The sequence below is a fragment of the Mercenaria mercenaria genome, chromosome 6 (assembly GCF_021730395.1).
Source record: "Mercenaria mercenaria strain notata chromosome 6, MADL_Memer_1, whole genome shotgun sequence".
NCBI classification, from domain to species: Eukaryota; Metazoa; Mollusca; class Bivalvia; order Venerida; family Veneridae; genus Mercenaria; species Mercenaria mercenaria.
This window is the reverse complement of record NC_069366.1, coordinates 64,877,587-64,896,342: the sequence shown is the minus strand read 5'-3', so window position 1 is coordinate 64,896,342 and position 18,756 is coordinate 64,877,587. Positions and strand designations below refer to the sequence as shown.

Genomic DNA, 18,756 nt, shown 5'->3' with positions numbered 1-18,756 from the left:
TTGACTTAACTTCAGGAAGATCAATTGAAAAATACAACCTCTATCGCATATACAAGCTTTTCCTTTGATTTGACCTAGTGACCTACTTTTTGACCCCAATAATCCATATTCCAACTTGACCTAGATTTCATCAAGGCAATTATTCTGACCAAAACTCATGAAGATTAATTGAAAAATACAGCCTCTATCGTATACACAATGTTTTTCTTTGATTTGACCTAGTGACCTAGTTTTTGACCCCAGATGACCCGTTTTCAAACTCGGCCCAGCTTTCATCAAGGTAATCATTCTGACCAAAATTCATGAAGATTAATTGAAAAATACAGCCTCTATCGCATACACAAGGTTTTTCTTTGATTTGACCTAGTGACCTAGTTTTTGACCCCAGATGACCCATTTTTGAACTTGGCCTAGATTTTGTCAAGATAATCATTCTGACCAAAATTCATGAAGATCAATTGAAAAATACAGCCTCTATTGCATACACAAGGTTTTTCTTCGATTTGACCTAGTGACCTAGTTTTTGACCCCAGATGACCAATTTTCGAACTCGGCATAGATTTCATCAAGGTTATCATTCTGACCATATTTCATGAAGATCAGTTGAAAAATACAGCCTCTATCGCATACACAAGCTAAATGTTGACAGACGACAGACAGACAGACGCCGGACATCGAGTGATCAGAAAAACTCAGCATTGCTCAGGTGAGCTAATAAATTCTTCTTGTCTGGCAATGTAAAATGTAGCTCGGTGCACAAATCAACAGACAAACACAAAATGCTATTCCATAATACATCCCGTATCTTGCAAACTCGTATAACCTAACATCAATAGACTGAAAAGAGGGAAGAAATGGATTCTCAGAAAATGCCATATACAATAAATTCCAACAGCTTCAGTGAATTTATCTTCAAAATATTGAACAAACAACTTACACATTTCAAAAAGTTTATTTTCCCCACATAATTTCTTCTTAAAAACCTGACTGTAAATGGCACTCATACATAACTCATTTATACCATGATGTTCAAAATCAACACAATTATCGCTTATAAAACATAACAACAATGTTTACTGTTTTTAAAATTTCTAATAAATATAATATATCTGCGCTTTTACGAAAAAAATTGGAAACTACCATTTCTTATTATGACAGCTTTAAAGCATCTATTTCTGTAGTCTGAATATATACTCAAAAAATAGATTCTCTTGTCTGTGTTATAGACACTGTTGTCTAAATATTGATTCTGTTATCTAAATAAAGGCTATCATGAAATCATTTAATTTCAAGGTCATGAAATTTCACCTTTTGACAAAACTGTTTATTTGTGTGGGTACATGTATTCATACATTTCAAATTTTAAATATACAATAATTGGGAATTTTGTTTATTAATTGGGATTAAATTCAATGGACTGATGCAACTACAAAATACATTATATATGATAGTTAGTCCACTTCAAGATGTGTTGTCTAAATACTGAAGCTTTTGTCTAAATATAGACTGTGTTGTCTAAATATAGACTGTGTTGTCTAAATATAGACTTACTCTGTTGCTGAGCAGAGACATACATTTTCCCTCCATGAACAGACATTTCTGAAGTCATTAATTTTTTTCATGGACAGTATTAACATTTTCTTTCATTGCAGGTTACTCAAAAGCAAATAATAATTTAACATTCTCCATTTGGTATTTTCAACTGCATTTCATTTAGTGAAAAAAATCTCTGTTCATGAGGCTGAATTTTGGCAAGACAGATTCATAAAGTAACAATTAAACCAGATCTTCCTGTAGGGACAGTTCTAGCTTCATAATTCACAGCAATATCTCATACACTAAAGTTGTAAAATTCATCAATAAATACAGAAATTCTGCATACCCACAAATAAGCACCTATTTTAAAACTTACCTGGTGGTAGAATAAATTCTGGTGATTTTCTTGAAAATATTAAAATACAGCACTCAAGGCTGGTAAGTGATTTCTCTTTGACAAAATGATTTAGGGTTTGGGGGTGCATTTATTTTAAAGAGGCCTATATTCAGGGGTATACAGTATACTGTCAACATGTTATAACAAATATTCACACACTTCATACAATCAAATTCACTTGAAGTTCAAATAAATAAATTTACACACAAAATTTATCACTTTGTGTAAATTAATCTAAGCTAATCAATGATAATACAAGCACAAATACATGAAGTTCTATACAAAATATTTTCATTACGGTATTCAAACTAAATAATGTATACTGTATATGTCAAAATGTTTTTATATCAAGATAAAAATTTATCACATGTTTGATATCGTGTGAGTGAAATAACATTATACGATCGCTTTGCTGTTACACTCATGTAACAGTATTTTGTACCGACATCGCAAAAGCAGGAAGCATGTAGACTTTTACAACTTTCACCCTTCTATATGATCACATACAGCTGCTACAGTGGATCTGACTGTAGGTGTTCAAGTTTATTACAGTATAATACACATTATATTGCATCAAAAGATGCTTGTCAGTATTAAATAACAATTGGTATTTTTTTTTCTTTTAAGTGGATATTTAATCAGCACATGGGACCGAAATGTTCTGGTTACACAGATGTAAAGAAAAGTAAAATATCAAATAAACAAGATATATCTGTTCTATTCCATTAATTTTTTCATGATCAAACTATACAAATGAAAGTAAAACATGTATAAAATTGTTTCTATATACATAAATGACAAATAATGTATTTACGTTTATGAAGATATTGAATCTGATGAAATTGCTTACTTTCTGAAGGGATTATTACAATCTTTCATAAATCAGAGGGAAAGTGAGAGGAAAAAAGATCATTAAAAACTCCATAATATACTATGAGATCATTTGGAAGTACATTTATACATATTAAAGCACAAAGAATAACAAATTAACAAGCTCTTGTACACAACATTCACATTTTGTTGAGTTTTACCAAGGTGACATAATAATATTTTATGAAATTTCATTTCTAGAAACTTCAAAGTATTGTATACAGATAGTACCATGTCACAATAAATACCATAGTCAGTGAGATTTTGGCAGAAATAAATAAACATTTATACAGGACAGGTTTCCATCAATTAAAAATAAGAAATATTAATTTACTGTGTGTCTCCTACACATACAATACTGACTGGATTTCTCAAGGTTGAGTCATAATTATTGCAAAACTGTTCACACTGTTCTTTACAGTTTTCTGGAAACACCATAAATGCAAAAATAAATTAAAATTAATGTTAATATAAACACATTTCAGAAAACCTTGAAAACAGCAAATCAATCAATGCAAAAAACAACAACAACAACACATAAATGTTGCATTTTTTTCAACATAAACTTGGTTTATAAGCTAAGTAAGAGACAGTCTGAAAGCACACCTGATTGGGAACTGAATGTTGATCACGGGTAAAAAATGATATCCTGGAGAACTTCATATTACTTTTACTGGGGTAACATGCATCTGAAGTGCACTGGTAGGGACAATACACATCTCACGTGCATTTTACCAGGTCAATGTACATCTCAAGTGCACTTTATTGGGATAATATACATGTACAGCTTAAATGCATTTAATTAGGGTAATATTCTCTTTACCAGGTCAATGTACATCTCAAGTGCACTTTATTGGGATAATATACATGTACATCTTAAATGCATTTAATTAGGGTAATATTCTCTTTACCAGGGTAATATACATCTCAGGTGCACTTATCAGCGTAATTTACATCTCTCAATTAGCATTCTTCAAATCTGTAACCCATTTACTCTAGGAATGTATTCCAGAGTTATAGTCAGATTAAAAATAGTTCTGCTTTCTATTTTCAAAGACAAAATTAAACTTATGGGATCAATTATAGTACACAAAATATTCCTGTGTTTAGATATCACATGTTAGGGGCTAATTCTCAGACCTTTACATACCTCTGACCTGGGTGCCAGGCTATAAAACTTAAGATTATGAACTAGTCTCAAAATTAAAAGTATTCAGATTCCCAACTTGTAATCGACCAATGGTAAGCTAGCATTTATAGACTGGCCTTCAAACTGAAGTTTTTACAGCCTGGAAGACTTAGAGACATTTCTGAAGTCATTTTCAATGCATGAAATGCACACTACCGAGGCAGCTGACCTGACTAGACACAAGCTAGAATATCACTTCTATCTCAAATTTGATCCTAAAAGTTGAATCTTCCTCCATACAAAAGTCTAGGTTAATCAAATTCTGGAATGTCTTGCACTGTAAGTAATGAGTATTTTAACCATGATATTTCCTTCACACAGATGGAACTTTGTATCCATACATCAGATTGTGAAATTTCTTTGTCCTGGGACGTTTACGTTTCGGTTTTGATCTACCTTTGTAATACTGATTCAACAAAAACAGAACAACTAACGCTGTACCCAAGAATGCGAGGGCAGGAAACACTGCAGATGTGTCGACATCCTGAGTGTAAGATTGTCCAGGAGATTTCTGCTCAACCTGATTCGGTAAATCCTTGATTGCACTTTCTGATTCAGACATAAAATTTTCTTTTGGACCACCCATTACATTCAGATTGACGGCATCAAAATTATTGATGGACAGAAGTTTTTGAGGCTGATAAAGGTTTCTGAAAATAAAAGAACAGACAGAGTCAAATTTCTATTACATTGAAGACATCTGGGTCCAAGTTTATAAAAACAAGTTTGGAAACCAGTCTCAAATTTTCTTATTGGCTGATTCTCAGCAGATTTTTAACTGACCAATGGGATGCTTTTAATTCTGAGACTGATCTGCAAACTCAAGATTTATAATTGTGAACCCAAGTCAAGTAAACTCCATTTAACTATAGTGTTCTTAACTGATAAAAGGGCAAAATGAAATTTGGTTCAGGAGTTCTGTAATCAACTCAACCCGCTCCCCTCCCACACTCCCTTACCTTGTCACAATATATACTATTACAGCAAATCACTTCCGACTTTTAAGATACTCTACCGAATGAGAAGACTTACCTATCAATATCCTTAGTTTTAGCTAAATTACAGGTCATAACTCCAGAGTGATGAAGATTATCTAGCTGCTTATCGATCTAGGTCAAGATAATTTAACATTCTGACCAAGTTTGGTGAATATTGGATAAAAACTGCTTAAGGCTTAGAAATACACTTTGAGAAACAAAAATCAAACGACACCAAATCAGAGAAAGAAAGAGTTGTTTAACACGAAAATTGAACAGGATGTAAAACATGTATATGACTTTACGAAACAAGTGTCAGTATACTGATATGAACATTGAATTCCAGGAAAGGACTGCCTAAAGGGGCCCCACGTCCGGACAGTCAAATGCCTTTAAAAACTCACCATTTTCAAAGAACTATTACACATGTTCGTTTTGATGCATTTGCAATAGCATTCGAGTGGTGAAATTTCACATAACAAGGTGGAGTTTTCAGCAATTGTTTATCTTTATTTCTTTACAAATGGCATTCATTTTCAAAGAGAAACAACTTTTTCTCGACGAATACTAAAAATATTCGGGAAAAAGTTGTCTCCCTTTGAAAATGAATGCCATTTGTACTTAAAATATTCAGATAAAGTTGTCTCCCTTTGAAAATGAATACCATTTGTAAAGAAATAAAGATAAGCAATTGCTGAAAACTGTGTTCCACCTTGTTATGCGAAATTTCACAACTCGCACGCTATTGCAAATGCATCAAAACGAACATGTGTAACAGTTCCTTGAAAATGGTGAGTTTTTAAAGGCGCCTGACTGTCCGGAAGTGGGACCCCTTTAGGCAGTCCTTTTCCAGAATTCAATGTTATATCAGTATACTGACACTTGTTTCGTAAAGTAATATATATCTTTTTTTACATGCTGTTCAATTTTCATGTCAAACAACTCTTTCTTTCTATAATTTGGTGTTGTTTGATTTTTGTTTCTCAAGGCGTAATTCTAAACCTTAAGTTGTTTTAAGTTTTCCAAATTTCAAGCAATTCAAGGACCATAACTCAAGAGCAACTGGGGCACTGAGCTTGTCCAATTCAGCCCATTACCATTGTGACCAAGACTGTTGAACATCGCATTAGAATTACAATAAGAAAACTGACACTTTCAATTTTCATAATTCTGAGTAATTTAAGGAACAAAACTTAAAGAGACTTAAAGGATCCAACCGGTTATCACATCTGACCAAGATATTATGCCCTTCAACATTGTGACCAAGTATATGACCTTCTCCATTAAGAGACAACATTTGTGCACTCAGACAGCCCGACGACCACCACTGGTTATCCAACAATAATTGTAGTTTCACAGGCATACAGAAAGTAATATCATTTCATCATGTAATTTTCTGATTGAAGTAACAACTAAGAAAATGCATAGAAAGCTATCTGAATTTGTGTGTATCAGGTACATGTATATGTTAAATTATAAGCTTGTAAGACAGAAAGTTGAAGTATCTGAAAAACATTCAGCGTAATTGGTTCATAACTTAATAAAACTTAGTATAGACCTAATTATATTGAATTTTCATAAACAGCAGTATTTCTATTGATAAATAAATTTGACAATGATTATAAAAGTAGTAGTAATAAAATCGATCACTAGAACTTACGAGGGTGCTGTTATGTTGAGAGGATGGGGTTTGGCCCAAACCAGGTTTGGACACACAGGCAGAGGTCGTGCCCTCGGAGTACCTAGATGACCTTCAATGACCTTGGAATAACGATGCAAGTGGTTCCCTATAAGAAACAAAATATATCAGTCTTGTTACTGCATTCAAAGTTACCCAAGAGCAAGATGTTTCAATCTGTACCTTCAACCAGTGAAAGATTCTTGTAATAAAGAACAATGTGCTACTATACTATAATTTTCATCTTGTTTATGCGAAAAATTAGAATTTAATACAAAATGTACAAAAAGATGATTAAAGCTGTATCAATCAACGAGAAATATGCAACGAGTGATATTGAATATGTCTCACTGATAAAACACTGCAGTTCATCAATTAGCATAAAATAATTAGTACTATTTGTAGTAAACCTCATTAGGATTCTATTTGCACAGCTAATTTACCAATTTGAAAATAATATCTGTTCATCATATCACTTTGTTAAATTGGTTTACATGTATAATCAATTATTAATGTATTTAATTTACAAAAAACATCTACCCTACCTTCCATTCTCTCAGGCAGTACTGGGGCTAGAGGTAGAGTTACTTGCTCTTGATTTTCAAACACTGGTGGCAATGTATTATGGGATGTGTACTCCAGGATTGCACTCAACATCCAAAAACAGTCTGAAAAAAAACAACATCAAGATACAAGTAAAGTCAGCCTGTTGCCCCTTTCAGAATCAAGCTAAATTGACTAATATTTGATGTGCTGTAAGCTATCTATTTTACTCATCTCAAGACACAAAATCACTTTCATCTGATCTATGAGCGAGCCAAACTTTTACTCAGTTCAAATATATTCACACTTACACTAACATTAAAATTTCAATCCAGTATCTATATTGCATAATTCAACCTGTCATTATAATTAAATATGTCTGAAAACATGTTTTGAAAACATACAAGTAAAATTTCTGATATAATTCAAATTGAACCAATTAAAACAAGGAATAGGACATTTACCTTTCTGCATATGACTGTTATCTAAACAATTGGAATCACCATAAAGCACCACTCGACCACTGTCAGGGTTCAGTGTTGTCTGATATAGTCCAAGGATAGGAACTTTTTCCGCCAGCTTAACTTCCCCGTTCACTACCTCATTACCTAGCAATTATAGCAACTAATTTAATCCTGTGTTAATAAGATAAAAGTAAATAAACACTATGATTGTGTCTATGTAAACAGTTATACTTATCACTGAAGAACTAAAACAAGCTATTCCATTTCGGTAGAAGGGGCCTCCTTGAACAAGTGGTTAAGGTCACTGATTTGGAGTCACTTGCCCCTTGAGATGTTCGGAACCTTGCTATTTTTCAGATGCTTTATGACTTAAAACGTGTCAGTGTGACTCTAAACCAACAAACAAGAGCAATGCCTATGGCTGCCATTGCTCGTCTGCAAGTGCTGGACAATATGTAAGAAAAGAATTATAGTTCGTATCTTCTATGTACAACAAGAGCTGTCGGAGGACAGCAACGCTCGACTATTCAACAGCCTTGTCAATTGAATGAATACAAGTTGAAAAAGGGGCATAATTTTGTAAAATGCAAAGTAGAGGTATTGAACCTCTGTACTGCATGTCATATCATGACAGTGAACAAGTGTGTGAAGTTTCAATCCTTTCCAATTTGTGGATACTGAGATACCAGCTTACATACAAAAACTTAACAAAAAAGTGCTAAGTCAAAGGGGCATAATTTTGTAAAAATGCCAAGTAGAGTTATGGGACCTTCACAGTGCATGTTAGATCATGACAGTGAACAAGTGTGTGAAGTTTCAATCCATTCCAATTAGTGGATACTGAGATACAAGATTACATACAAAAATTTAACCAAAAACTGCTAAGTCGAAAAAGGGGCATAATTTTGAAAAAAAAGAGAGTAGAGTTATGGGACTTGCTTAGTGCATGTCAAATCATGATAGTGAACAAGTATGTGAAGTTTCAATCCATTCCCATTAGTAACTACTGAGATACCAGCTTACATACAAAACCTTAACCAAAAATTTCTAAGTCGAAAAAGGGGCATAATTTTGTAAAAAAGCAAAATAGAGTTATGGAACCTGTGCAATGTAGATCAGTTCATCACAGTGAATAAGTGTGTGAAGTTTCAATCCATTCCCACAAGTGGTTACTGAGTTACCAGCTTACATACAAAACCTTAACCAAAAATTTCTAAGTCGAAAAAGGGGCATAATTTTGTAAAAAAGCAAAATAGAGTTATGGAACCTGTGCAATGTAAGTCAGTTTGTCACAGTCAATAAGTGTGTGAAGTTTCAATCCATTCCCACAAGTGGTTACTGAGATACCAGCTTACATACAAAACCTTAACCAAAATCGGGACGCGGACGCGGACGCAGACGCCGACGCCGACGCCGACGCATGGGCGAGTGCAATAGCTCACTATTCTATGAATAGTCGAGCTAAAAATAGCCATAATTCTGACAAAATGCAGGTTAGAGTTATGGTTCTTGGCCTATATAGTCCCCTAATGATGATTAACAAGTGTGCAAAGTTTCAAAGCTGTAGCTCTTATAGGTTTTTTTGAAGAAAAGGTGGACCTAAACAAAAATTTTAACCAATGCCGATGCGACACCGATGATCAAGTGACGACAATACCTTGTAGATTTTTTTTCAAAAATAAGATGAGCTTAAAAATATTTCAAAAGTACTTTGTACCACTGGACATTATCATGCGAGAGAAAAGTTTTCAAATTCAAACATTCAACTGTAGTTCAGCTGAAAAATACCCCATATTAACGAGAAACACATTCTCTGGAAATATTGGCAAAAGTTTTTACGTCTGGTTATGAAGGAATTAGATCGACAAGTGAAACCAGCTGTATTCATTTCATACTATACATTTAAAAAGAAATTACCTGATGACAAACAAACTTCAAGTTGCCTTTAGAAATATTTTAACCAAGAAGGCAGTAATGATTAGAAATAAATAAAACATAAACTAGATGCCCACAGGCAACATGACGAGCCCACTCTCTGACCCATAACTGTGACTTTGACCTTTGAGATAGAGTCAGTCTCACTGAGCTAAACATTCATGCAAAATATAAACAAGACATTACCTTTGACCTCCAACTGTGACCTTGACCTTTGAGATAGGAACCTGGGGTTTACCCATGACACTACTTCTCACTGAGGTTAACATTCATGCCAAATATAAACAAAATTGCTGTATGCATGTCACAGGTATGGTCTGGACAAACAAATCTGGACGGACACTCGCATGCACTTACAAACGCATACATATACTGAACAACCGAACAGCCATTTGGACAACTAGATCTTTGCATCCGCAAGCAGGCTCTGCAAAAAACAGGCTTACCTTGGTCTTTAAGAGTTCTTGACACAACAATTCCCTGTTTAGGAAACTTAGCTATACTTGTCCCTGAGGCATAGTACACTGAAAGATACATGAATCAAAATATGTTAATACAAGAAAAATAACATTTCTACCAATGGCAGTAATGAAATATCACCAGCAAACATTATTTGTTTCTGTGTTGAGTGTTTACTCCCATACAGTGAAGGCCATATGGGAATTTGCTAGCTTTAGTGGTGCAGGAAGACCACAGGTGCTCCTCTTATCATTACATACACCTTCACAGAACCACTGACTTTTCACAAGCTAGCTTGATAGCTTCCCCACATGGAAGAATTCTTCAAGTGGAGATTCAGACCCATAGAAGTGATTGACAGTTGATTTAAAGTCAGCAACATTAACCATTCAGACACTGAGGCATTACAGCAGTAAATTTCTGATTATATAAAACATTCTCCAGCAGAATTACAGCAACCAGTTTCTCATATATTCACAACAGTAGTCCCTACAACATTTCCCCATACTTCGACCCAGTCTTGTTATTATTTCTAGCCCACTGAGATTATGGTGTCTGCACAACATTTCTGTATTACACTGCTCTCTTAAACCAGTCCCTTTGTCATAGTTAAAGAATAGTGATAACTGAAATCTTTTCTACATTTTTTTTCAAACGACAAATACTGTATTCATATATAACATATTTTCATCAACTGCATTCTAAAAAGAAACAAGAGGACCATGATGGTCCTGAATCGCTCACCTCTTCCCACATGACCCAGTTTTGAGTATGACGTCGTTTTTTCTATTATTTGACATAGTGACCTAGTTTTTGAGCTCATGTGACCCAGTTTTGAACTTGACCTAGATATTATCCAGATAAAAATTCTGACCAATTTTCAAGAAGATCCATTGAAAAATATGGTCTCTAGAGAGGTCACAAGGTTTTTCTATTATTTGACCTATAATTGACCTAGTTTTCGAAGGTACGTGACCCTGTTTTGAATTTTACCTAGATATCATCAAGGTGAACATTCTCACTAATTTTCATGAAGATCTCATGAAAAATATGGCCTCTAGAGAGGTCACAAGGTTTTTCTATTTTTATACCTACTGGCCTAGTTTTTGATCGCATGTGACCCAGTTTCGAAACTGACCTAGACATCATCAAGGTGAACATTCAGATCAATCTTCATGAAGATCCATTGAAAAATATGGCCTCTAGAGAGGTCAAAAGATTTTAATAATTTTAGACCATCTGACCTAGTTTTTGACCGCAGCTGACCCAGTTTCAAACTTGACCTAGATATCATCAAGATGAACATTCAGACCAACTTTCATACAGATCCCATGAAAAGTATGGCCTCTAGAGAGGTCACAAGGTTTTTTTATTATTTGACCTAATGGACTAGTTTTTTAAGGCACGTGACCCAGTTTCAAACTTGACCTAGATATCATCAAGTTGAACATTCTGACCAATTTTTATGAAGATCCATTCACAAGTATGGCCTCTAGAGAGGTCACAAGGTTTTTCTATTTTTAGACCTACTGACCTAGTTTTTGACCGCACATGACCCTGTTTCGAACTTGACCTAGATATCATCAAGATGAACATTCTGACCAACTTTCATACAGATCCCATGAAAAATATGGCCTTAAGAGAGGTCACAAGGTTTTTTCTATTATTTGACCTACTGACCTAGTTTTTGATGGCACGTGACCCACTTTCAAAATTGACCTAGATATCATCAAGATGAACATTCAAACCAACTTTCATACATATCCCATGAAAAATATGGCCTATAGAGATGTCACAAGGTTTTTCTATTATTTGACCTACTGACCTAGTTTTTCAAGGCACGTGACCCAGTTTCGAACTTGACCTAGATATCATCAAGGTGAACATTCTGACCAATTTTCATGAAGATCTCATGAAATATATGGCCCCTAGAGAGGTCACAAGGTTTTTCTATTTTTAGACCTACTGACCTAGTTTTTGACCGCACGTGACCCAGTTTCGAACCTGACCTAGATATCATCAAGATGAACATTCAGACCAACTTTCATACAGATCCCATGAAAAATGTGGCCTTTAGAGAGGTCACAAGGTTTTTCTATTATTTGACCTACTGACCTAGTTTTTCAAGGCACATGACCCGGTTTCGAATTTGACCTAGATATCATCAAGATGAACGTTCTGACCAATTTTCATGAAGATCTTGTGAAATATATGGCCTCTAGAGAGGTCACAAGGTTTTTCTATTTTTAGACCTACTGACCTAGTTTTTGATGGCATGTGACCCAGTTGCGAACTTGACCTAGATATCATCAAGGTGAACATTCTGACCAATTTTCATGAAGATCTTGTGAAATATATGGCCTCTAGAGGGGTCACAAGGTTTTTCTATTTTTAGACCTACTGACCTAGTTTTTGAAGGCACGTGACCCAGTTTCGAACTTGACCTAGATATCATCAAGATGAACATTCTGACCAACTTTCATAAAGATCCCATGAAAAATGTGACCTCTAGAGTGGTCACAAGCAAAAGTTTACAGACGGACGGACGGACGCACGGACGGACGCACGGACGGACGACGGACGACGGACACCGCGCGATCACAAAAGCTCACCTTGTCACTTTGTGACAGGTGAGCTAACAAACAAAAAACACCCGAGAAATAACTGAGGCAACTAGAATTTAACACCATGATCACTGGTAAATGAAAACACCTTTTTCATGCCCCTGATACTAGTACCAAACAATCATTAACACTAGAAACTTACTATCATGATCACCAAGTGTAAAGTCCCCCTCGTATACATGGTCACTAAATGCCATTCCCAATGGGGACAGAAGATCATTGATGGCTGGAATGTTTGATCCTCCAGTATCCGGCATCCACCACTGCCTGTAACACATGAAATAGTTTAGCTAATTGTCAAAAACTTGTCTTCTTTAAAGTCTTATTCATTTCTTGTTAAATAAGGCACTGAGATTCTAAAACAGAGCAGCTCATTCAAATAACAGTATATATTATATTAAAAATATAACATTACATTATATTATATATTATTCCTATAATTTCTATTTAAAGTAAATGACAAGTTGCCGACATGCATCAGAGGCGAAAAAAAGATGTATTACTAAGTAAATATACAGTCAAACTTAGTTTGCTTGAACTCAAGTAATTCAAACATCACCCTTCCCTCTAAATTATGTTCAAGTCCAGGCTATTCCCTATATAATGTATATGAGCTGCGCCATGAGAAAACCAACATAGTGGCATTGCGACCAGCACGGATCCAGACCAGCCTGCGCATCCGCGCAGTCTGGTCAAGATCCATGCTGTTCACTTTCAAAGCCTATTGCAATTAGAGAAACCTTTGTCGAACAGCATGGATCCTGACCAGACTGCACGGATGTGCAGGCTGGTCTGGATCCATGCTGGTCGCAAAGCCACTATGTTGGTTTTCTCATGGCATGGCTCATATTGTTCAATGACTCAAACTACTGATAACTCATATAAACTTTGTCTTTAGTCTATTTCTCATGGAAAACACTGACCTAAGCATCAAACTCAAAGACATCTGGAGTCACGGTCTAACTTACTAGCTTAACCTAGCTGAGGCTAAAATTAAGATTGTACACCTAATATAGGTTATTAAATATAATTCTTTGATCTTACCTTGTATTTTCATCGTAGAACTTGACTTTCTTCATCACCGAGACATTATACCAGTCTGCTAGTACAATAATGGACAATCCATTATCAATGTCTCGCTTCAGTTTAGTCACCTCCTCCGGGAAATATTCCTCCTCAGTGTCAGTTATTAGCAACGTACCTGTAAAATACATGCTTTACTTGACACCAAAACTGCTTAGGTTTTTGAACATGTTTATGCATTGATTTTGAAATGAAGTGATGTCATGCCTGAATCCCTGAATCTCTCAAGAAACATAAATGAATTACAAAAGCTTGAAAAATGCCAGCAGTTACTAGTTGTTCAATTCACAAAATGTTGTTGTTTTTAATTAATCATGTAATAAATAAATAGTTAAATTATGTAAATAAACACTGAAATCAGATATTTTTCAACCATATGCTATTTATTTTCAATATAAAGAAAATAAATCCCTAACAAGAAACAAGAAAATTTTATGAAGACCAAACTCTGCATCACGCCAACAGGTTCCGTTTAAAACTGGGCCATATTCTATTGTACATATCTGACTGGATCCAATCATGCCATTCAGAAGTACAGGTATACGAAAAGTGCATGTGTCATTGCCATATGTAATTTATGATTCTTTGATAAAAGCTACCTAAACACAAAGTTTGCTGACAATAGGTGCACCCAAACTAAAGATATTGAATATAAACCATTTTTCTATTTTTAGTAACAGTGACCCCAAATACAATCCTAAGCCAGTTCTTACACTTAAAGTTATAAACTGGAAACCAGCTTTTAGAAAAAAATCTATTTTTGTTTTTTTGTTTTGTTTTTGGGTTTAACGCCGTTTTTCAACAGTATTTCAGTCATGTAACGGCGGGCAGTTAACCTAACCAGTATTCCTGGATTCTGTACCAGTACAAACCTGTTCTCCGCAAGTAACTGCCAACTTCCCCACATGAATCAGAGGTGGAGGACTAATGATTTCAGACACAATGTCGATTATCAAATAGTCACGGAGAACATACGCCCCGCCCCAGGATCGAACTCGCGACCCCGAGATCCGTAGACCAACGCTCTTACCTACTGAGCTAAGCGGCTAAAAAAAAAAAAAAAATCTATTTTTAGTAACTGATACCTTGACCTTGACCCAACTGCATTAAAAGGAATTTTTATCACAAAAAAAAGAAAACGCTCTAGACCACTGTGCCACAGTGGAATTTTCTAAGCGTAAAAATTAATTAAGTTATGCTGACCTTGAACTTGACTCCAATGATCCCATATATAATCCCAACCTTGGTTTTCCTATAAGCTACCTATAGGCCAAGTTTAATTTCAATACATTAATGCAAACTGAAGTTATTAAGCGGAAATCATTTTTTGTCTTTTATTTTTAGCAACAGTGACCTTGATCTCCAACCCAGTGACCTCAAATGCAATCCCAAACTCTGTCTCTAAGTAAGCTACCTATATACCAAGTTCCATTTGAATCAGTCACTCCTAACTCAAGTTACTGAGTGGAAACCAAAAGTTGATGCCACCCGGCCGCCCACTACATTTGGCATTCTAATAACCAGTTGTTTTTTTTAAAAACCTGGTTAACAAAAAATCTGACTGTACAGCATATGAGTTCTCGGGTTTAGAACAAACAGTTAAAAGTTCAGGTAATACATTCCTTGTCATATTTATTGCAATCAATTATTTGATTATGTTAAAGATATATTATGCATATGTTTTACTAGTATAACTTACAAGAAGATATTTCCTTTAATTGTGCAAAAACTTTATAAAATAAATTTAACTTGGCTAAAAACTTACCATAAAAATATCTAAAACCTGATAACTTGTAAAACCTACATTGCTTTCATGTCGTGTTGTAACAGTCATTTGTTTTAAAAAAAAAAATCCCCCCATTTTTTTACAAGTAGTATTTATAGAAATTCATACTAGGTTTAGTTGTAGTAACTGTTTGCTATTTTAACCAAGCACACATACCATGTATACACATAGACCTGTTCATTTCGTGATTCTACTATTTCAAAGTACTAGTATGAATTTGAGCAAAAGATTCCTTTAAAAAAAACAATGATTATAGTGAAATTAAACTTACTGTAATGTCTAGCATCAAAGCAGGTAAATGGTGAACCTGTAAATTAACATAAAATATTGAAGTCTGTAAAATGAACATATAACATATGAGCCGTGCCATGAGAAAACCAACACAGTGCATTTGTGACCAGCATGGATCCAGACCAGCCTGCGCATCTGTGCAGTCTGGTCAGGATCCAGTCTATTCGCTAACAGTTTCTCTAATTGCAATAGGCTTTGAATGCGAACAGCATGGATCCTGACCAGACTGCGCGGATGCACAGGCTGGTCTGGATCAATGCTGGTCACAAACGCACTATGTTGGTTTTGTCGTGGTGCGGCTCAATTATATCCTGGGGTATCATTAAAGGCCAGGGAGGGGGATTTCTCCCTGCTATAGTGGTCTGAAGCCCCGGCTACTTTTCCTGTAGCAAGTAACTTCTAAATGGAACTGCTCCCAAACCCTCTTTTACTTTGCAACTTCCACTGTCTACTTCAATAATTAATGAAACCCCTGATGACATTAATTTTAAACTTGAAGAATTCTGTCTTTTCATCAACTGTTGTTTGGCAGCATCACTCTTTTCAGTTCTATTACAACTTTCTTGTAACACTTTCTATCTTATACTAATCATTTTGAGTTCAGTTCAAAAAAATAACTTGAGACTTATTTGTATAGACCTATTTCTATCTCCTGAGAAACACTTTAAAATGAATTCCTGTAACTTCATTTAAAGAACCCAAAATGTGAGTGACACTGACTTACCTAGAACTTCAACAAAGTATCCAGCTGCTCTTAGATGTTGGTACATGTCCTTAAAGTTTGTGTGAACATGGTCGCCATTCCTGGAATCAAACATAAGAACTTGTTCTGTACAACTGTTAGCTCAATTAGTGGTAAGGACGTTTGAAGCCTCAAGCATTATTTCAGGCAAAGACAGGCACCTGGGTAGAACCACTAACTTACTGCAAGCCAAATGAATGACTTCTTCATGACAACCTGAACCCACAGAGGTGAAGGGTCACCGATTTGAAATAGTGACCCCCACCCTGCCACTCATGCCATATAAGACACTTATGTAAATCTGTGCAACATAAAGTGAAATATCTGAATGCACAAAGTATTGGAATTAGGTAAAGAAACAGCTGTTGCTTTTTCTGCTAAAACCTAGACATGCATCTTTAAAGCTGACAGGCTCACTCATAAAATCCTTTAAAATCAGAGACAAAAGTTCTAAAACAAACTTTTCTGACTTGTCTTAAATATATGAATCTGATTGGTTTTTGTTTTACCGCAATATTAAATTGGACTCTTACACAAAATAATAATTTCATAGTATCTTGATCAAGATAGTACAGGACTTGAGGAGATGGAAACACTATTTACCAGTCAAGAGGATCATTCTTCATACGTAGATTGTCCCTCGGGAAATACCCAGGCGGGTAACGTAGATTATGATACTGGTCCCATAATATTCTCTGACTGTAAAATATAAAGATACTTCTTTTGAGTAATTTGCATATATAATGTGTAAATAAGAGCCTTATATCAATATATACATCTATTAATTAAGGAGGTAGGTTACCTTGTTACAAGGGTAAATTCAAATTAATTGAACTGCAGCATTTTCTTGTATTTCGTGTAATATGAAGTTTTAACTGCTACAATCTCTATTTCGTTTGTTTCTGTCCCTTCAAGTTCAATTTTTATCCAGGTTTGAAGAACATGACCCACCAAAGGTATTTCATATTGAAAGAAGAAGGAAAATACGGATATTTAACACTTTTCAGTGTATTTTAGTTTCATTGATATCCGTAAGAGTCTGCATAATTGATACTTTTACTAGTATGCACGCTAGCTTTCTAATATAACCTTAAAATGTATATGTCGCGGGGCTCTTGTTTCCATGGTAACGCATTTTCTCTCATTTTTAAACAACTTTGTATAAAAATAGGGGTTTTCGACGGCTTCAGTGCCATTCTTTCAATGACCAACATGGAATATTTGGGTAATATAATTAGTAAAATACCAAGCACTTTACATGGTACCCTATTTTTTCTTTAAGTTTAAAGTAACCGTGGCAACATGCTATGGCCAGAAATGTAATATGTAGGAGTATTTTACCTTCTTGTAGGAGTTGGAATGATTTTCACTCTAATAGGAAGTTTAAGCTTGGAAATTCTCGGCTCTGTCTCATCTCCCTGTAAAACAAATTAACAATTTTCACTCAAATAATGCATTCAAATGTACATTCAATAATATTACAGATACTCAATGTTCATGTGTGTATTCTTTCAAGGAAGTGAAATCTGTTCAATTACTCATTTCTACCCTTACTTTAACTGTTTTAATGATGGAATACTAGAAATCAAGGTTATAAAACTTAGTTTTGATACCAGTGTACCAGTAAGAATGGATCTTATCATTGGTAGATTTCAAAATTGAGCTCAGAATCAACCAATCAAATCTATAGCTTTGAGACTGGTCTTTAAATTCAATTTTTTAACATGGGCCCTGATATCTTAATCTACTGGCAGTCACCTGCACATAGTATTTCATGTATTCATGGTGTTCAAGAATACCTTTGGGCCTGTGGATTATCCCGCCTATTTAACATTTGATTTGAAATTTATGGAAAACTGCAATAACACTTCTCTACTAAAATCTGCATCTAAATGCTATCAGATATCAGTTTCTAAACTCCAGTATCTGATTGGTGGTTTTTAAGCACAATATGAAATTGACCAATGGCAAAGCTGTTTTCTAAGACTGGTCTCCAAACACAGTTTAATAAACTTGAAGCCTGGTTGCAATTACAAATAAATCAAATGAAGAAGAGTTATCTGAAACATTTTACATATGTTAACAAGAGCTGTCTCCATAGGATGACACATGCCCCCGATGGCACTTTGAATGAATAGTTATGGCCGATGTTAGAGTTTAGGACCTTTGACCTACGGAGCTG

The 18,756-nt window shown here is 35.0% G+C and overlaps 1 protein-coding gene across 1 annotated transcript in view; it reads right to left on the bottom strand.

The window, feature by feature from the left end:
- Positions 1 to 933: 933 nt before the first annotated feature.
- Positions 934 to 18,756, bottom strand: part of LOC123548566 (membrane-bound transcription factor site-1 protease-like) — a 35,689-nt gene continuing 17,866 nt past the window's right edge. The window contains exons 16-26 of the mRNA XM_045335927.2: positions 17,916 to 17,992; positions 17,178 to 17,273; positions 16,557 to 16,636; positions 15,813 to 15,848; positions 13,717 to 13,873; positions 12,815 to 12,939; positions 10,036 to 10,113; positions 7,655 to 7,798; positions 7,193 to 7,315; positions 6,630 to 6,756; positions 934 to 4,642 (exon numbers count right to left, since the gene is read on the bottom strand). Coding sequence (XP_045191862.2) covers positions 4,306 to 4,642; positions 6,630 to 6,756; positions 7,193 to 7,315; positions 7,655 to 7,798; positions 10,036 to 10,113; positions 12,815 to 12,939; positions 13,717 to 13,873; positions 15,813 to 15,848; positions 16,557 to 16,636; positions 17,178 to 17,273; positions 17,916 to 17,992 — 1,380 coding nt within the window. The 3' untranslated portion in view covers positions 934 to 4,305. The remainder of the gene's footprint in view (positions 4,643 to 6,629; positions 6,757 to 7,192; positions 7,316 to 7,654; positions 7,799 to 10,035; positions 10,114 to 12,814; positions 12,940 to 13,716; positions 13,874 to 15,812; positions 15,849 to 16,556; positions 16,637 to 17,177; positions 17,274 to 17,915; positions 17,993 to 18,756) is intronic.